At 42.4% G+C, this 3,324-nt stretch overlaps 1 protein-coding gene across 1 annotated transcript; it reads right to left on the reverse strand.

Moving 5' to 3' along the window:
- Positions 1-1,303: 1,303 nt before the first annotated feature.
- LOC143774838 (olfactory receptor 1G1-like) lies at positions 1,304-2,263 on the reverse strand. Its single transcript, XM_077262608.1, has one exon. It carries the CDS (start codon positions 2,261-2,263, stop codon positions 1,304-1,306), a length of 960 nt encoding a protein of 319 aa, XP_077118723.1.
- Between the last annotated feature and the right edge of the window lie 1,061 nt (positions 2,264-3,324).

Below are 3,324 nucleotides of genomic sequence, written 5' to 3' on the forward strand. Positions count from 1 at the left end.
TCCCTGGCCCCTAGGACCCCTTCTTTCTGGAGCTCCTCCCATCAAGTCTGCTCTCCTCCACTCCTCCCCACCAACTCAGGTCGGCGTGGATTCGGGTGCCACTGATGGATTCCTCTCTTCCCTGGCCCCTAGGACCCCTTCTTTCAGGAGCTCCTCCCATCAAGTCTGCTCTCCTCCACTGCTCCCCACCAACTCTTCACTTACTCACTAACTCCTCCCTCTAAGTGTCACTCTCTCCACCCACATCCTCTACCTAGTTCCCCTTCCAGCCTGAGATGGGGCCCTCCCTCAATCCTCAATAGAGTCAATAGAGTCCGCCCAGATCCCCTGGCCTGGAGTGATATGGTGTTGGATGCTAGTATGGGTCTAGGGTAGTGCCCTCTCCTTACCCGAGAGCAAAGTACAACACCTCTGGCTTACCTCTGTAGCCACCTTGACCTCAGGGGCGCCACACCCCACCCCATAACTGTCCTGGAAAAGTATGGTGACCCCAGCACAGTATGATCCCCCAACTGTGACCCCTACACAGCCCTCCATGTAGTATAATGGCCCCACACCTAAGCACACTGTATATTGCCCCCACACATTATGATGGACCACGCACAAACTTTCACACTGTATAATAGTTTGCATACAGTTTAAAGACTCCCACCTAAGCCTCCAAATATTTTATTAGCCCCACATAGTCCTCCATACAGCATAATGCACCCCATGTCCCATACCGTACAATGCATCCCCCAATGTCCCATACAGTACGATGCATCCCCACATGGTCCATACAGTATAATGCATCCCCCCATCGTCCATACAGTATAATGCGTCCCCCCTGGTCCTCACAGCATAATGCATCTCCCCATGGTCCGTACAGTATAATGCATCCCCCCGATTCTCACAGCATATTTGTTATAAAGGTTTGCATAGCTTACTTGTCTCCTGCCCTATCCAACTTCCATGTTTAACTGCATGCACTGAGATGATATTGCACTTGGAAAAATATTGCACACGTGCCCCCATCACACGTACTTTCCCTAGGCCACATCTCAATATATAGGAAGCCTTTGTTAAGATCTAGGCGTAATTGTTAAACAATTAATCAGGTGACGTGTAAATGCAGAGATTTCTGCCCATGATGCTCATACTCAATACTAAATAAACCGAGATGTTTAGAAAATATTGCTTCAATTTTAAGGGATTTAACATGTCTATCCATCCTGTGATTTCCATGATTCCATAACTTTACCGAGTTGCAATTTCAGTGTGTATTTAGAGTGTTTTTAAAACAACTTATAATAAAGACTTTCCTTTATATTTTATTTTTTGAAGACAGAATAATACTATTCCATATTACTATAGCTGTTTTTCTAGCAGCTCCTATGACTTCTTTATTCCTTAGGCTATATACAAATGGGTTTAACATTGGAACCACGGCCACATAAAGCATTGATAGAATTTTGTCTTGTTCCTTAGAATCTTGAGACTCAGGTTTCAAGTAAATGAAGATACTTGGTACATAGAATAATATGACAGTAATAATGTGAGATGAGCAGCTCGAAAAAACCTTAAGCTGCCCTTTAGAGGAACGAATCTTTAAAATTGTGGAGATGATTCTTACATATGAGATCAAAATCAGCATGAATATAAAACTACCGAATGTATCTTCAATTGTGAGGAGCATTTTCACACTTTTAGAGTCACTGGAAGAGAGAGCTATTAATGGTAATATCTCACAAAAGTAATGGTTGATTATGTGAGAATAGCAGAATGATAATGTAGATGTCATTAGGGTAAACATTAGGGAATTTGCGGCACTGAAAGTCATGTAGGAAGTCGCTAAAATAAAACAAACTTTCCTCGTCATGATCAAAGAATAATGGAGCGGGGAACAAATCGCCACGTAGCGATCATAAGCCATAGAGACTAAAATAGTGTGTTCCGTATAGGCGCAGAAGAGAAAGAAGTAAAGTTGAGTCATACAACCACAGAACGAAATCCTCTTATCTTCTGATAAAGTGATGGCCAACATCTTCGGGATAATAGCGGAAACATAGATGACGTCAACAGAAGAAAGGTTACACAAGAAGAAATACATGGGGGTGTGAAGTTGGGGAGCAACACAGACAAGTGCAATAATGATCAGATTTCCCACCACTGCTAGCAAATACATAAATAAAAACCCGGTGAATAAAAAAATTGCATTAATTCTGGTGGTGGAGAAAGGAGTCATGTAGAATTCAGTCGCTGTACTGATTTCACAATTATTCATCTTGGCTATCTGTGATAAAAGAAAGGAAAACAGTATTATGTGCCTTATGGAACTTTTCCTTACGACGCAAGAATTATATTTTTCAAAATTAGGTCTTTTTTTTCTGATATGGATCTTTCAGTTGCTTGCAAGGGCAAAGCAATTAATCAACAAATAATTTTGGACCAATTGATGATCCAAGTGTACACATGCTTCTACTTTCCAAGTGGTTTATTTTTCTTTTGAGAGAGATTGCAGATTATTTTTGTAGTAGATTACTTTGATATTGATCTTGGAATTGACTTCGAATGTAATTGGAGTAATATTTGAAAGGATCAATAAATAACATATTGAACCTGACAGACTTTGATTGCTTTTTATTAACAATCAGTTTCTTAAAACCTTTTCTCAAAGGTAAAGAGCAATGCAATACAGTATGGATACAAGATAGAAACAACTATACACCCATGGGAATAGTGAAATATATCTTTTATTTAATGGAAATGATAATAGTAACACAAAAATATTTATTTATTAAAACCATACATAGATATTGAAACAGCAGGGTAAAAGATTAAATCCTAGCTCAGTCCCCGTAAAAATAACAAAATAAAAAATGTTTCCGTTATTGCTGCAATTTGATAATGCACGTGGCAGGGGCGTAACTACCGCGGTCGCAGGGGTCGCAATTGCGACGGGGCCCGCAGTGCTTAGGGGCCCCTAAGAACTCTGAGCTACAAAATGGGCCGCCGGCCCTTTATAAACCTTCTTTACAGGCCCTGGTGCGCGTGCACTCTCTCAGTGCATGCGCGATCACGGGTGGGACTGCACTTGTCACGGCAGCAGAGCCCCTCCACCGCAGAGAGCCGCACACCACAACTATGGCAGCAGCTGCTCTGTGCGCACAGGACCTAGGATGAGGTCACAGGAGGGGAGGAGTCGGAGTCACATGATCAAGGGCTTCCGTGTAGTGCAGGACAGTAGTGCAGTGCTGGTTGTCATCATGCTGGAGGAGGGTAAGCTTTTGTGTGAGGTCAGGAGGGGTTTGTGTGGATGTAGCAGAGCAGTGTGTGTATGAGGTG

This window comes from Ranitomeya variabilis, chromosome 5 (assembly GCF_051348905.1).
Source record: "Ranitomeya variabilis isolate aRanVar5 chromosome 5, aRanVar5.hap1, whole genome shotgun sequence".
NCBI lineage: Eukaryota > Metazoa > Chordata > Amphibia > Anura > Dendrobatidae > Ranitomeya > Ranitomeya variabilis.

Bases quoted from the DNA above. Each gene is read 5' to 3' on its own strand.
- LOC143774838 (XM_077262608.1), bottom strand. From the start codon at position 2,263: ATGAATAATTGTGAAATCAGTACAGCGACTGAATTCTACATGACTCCT.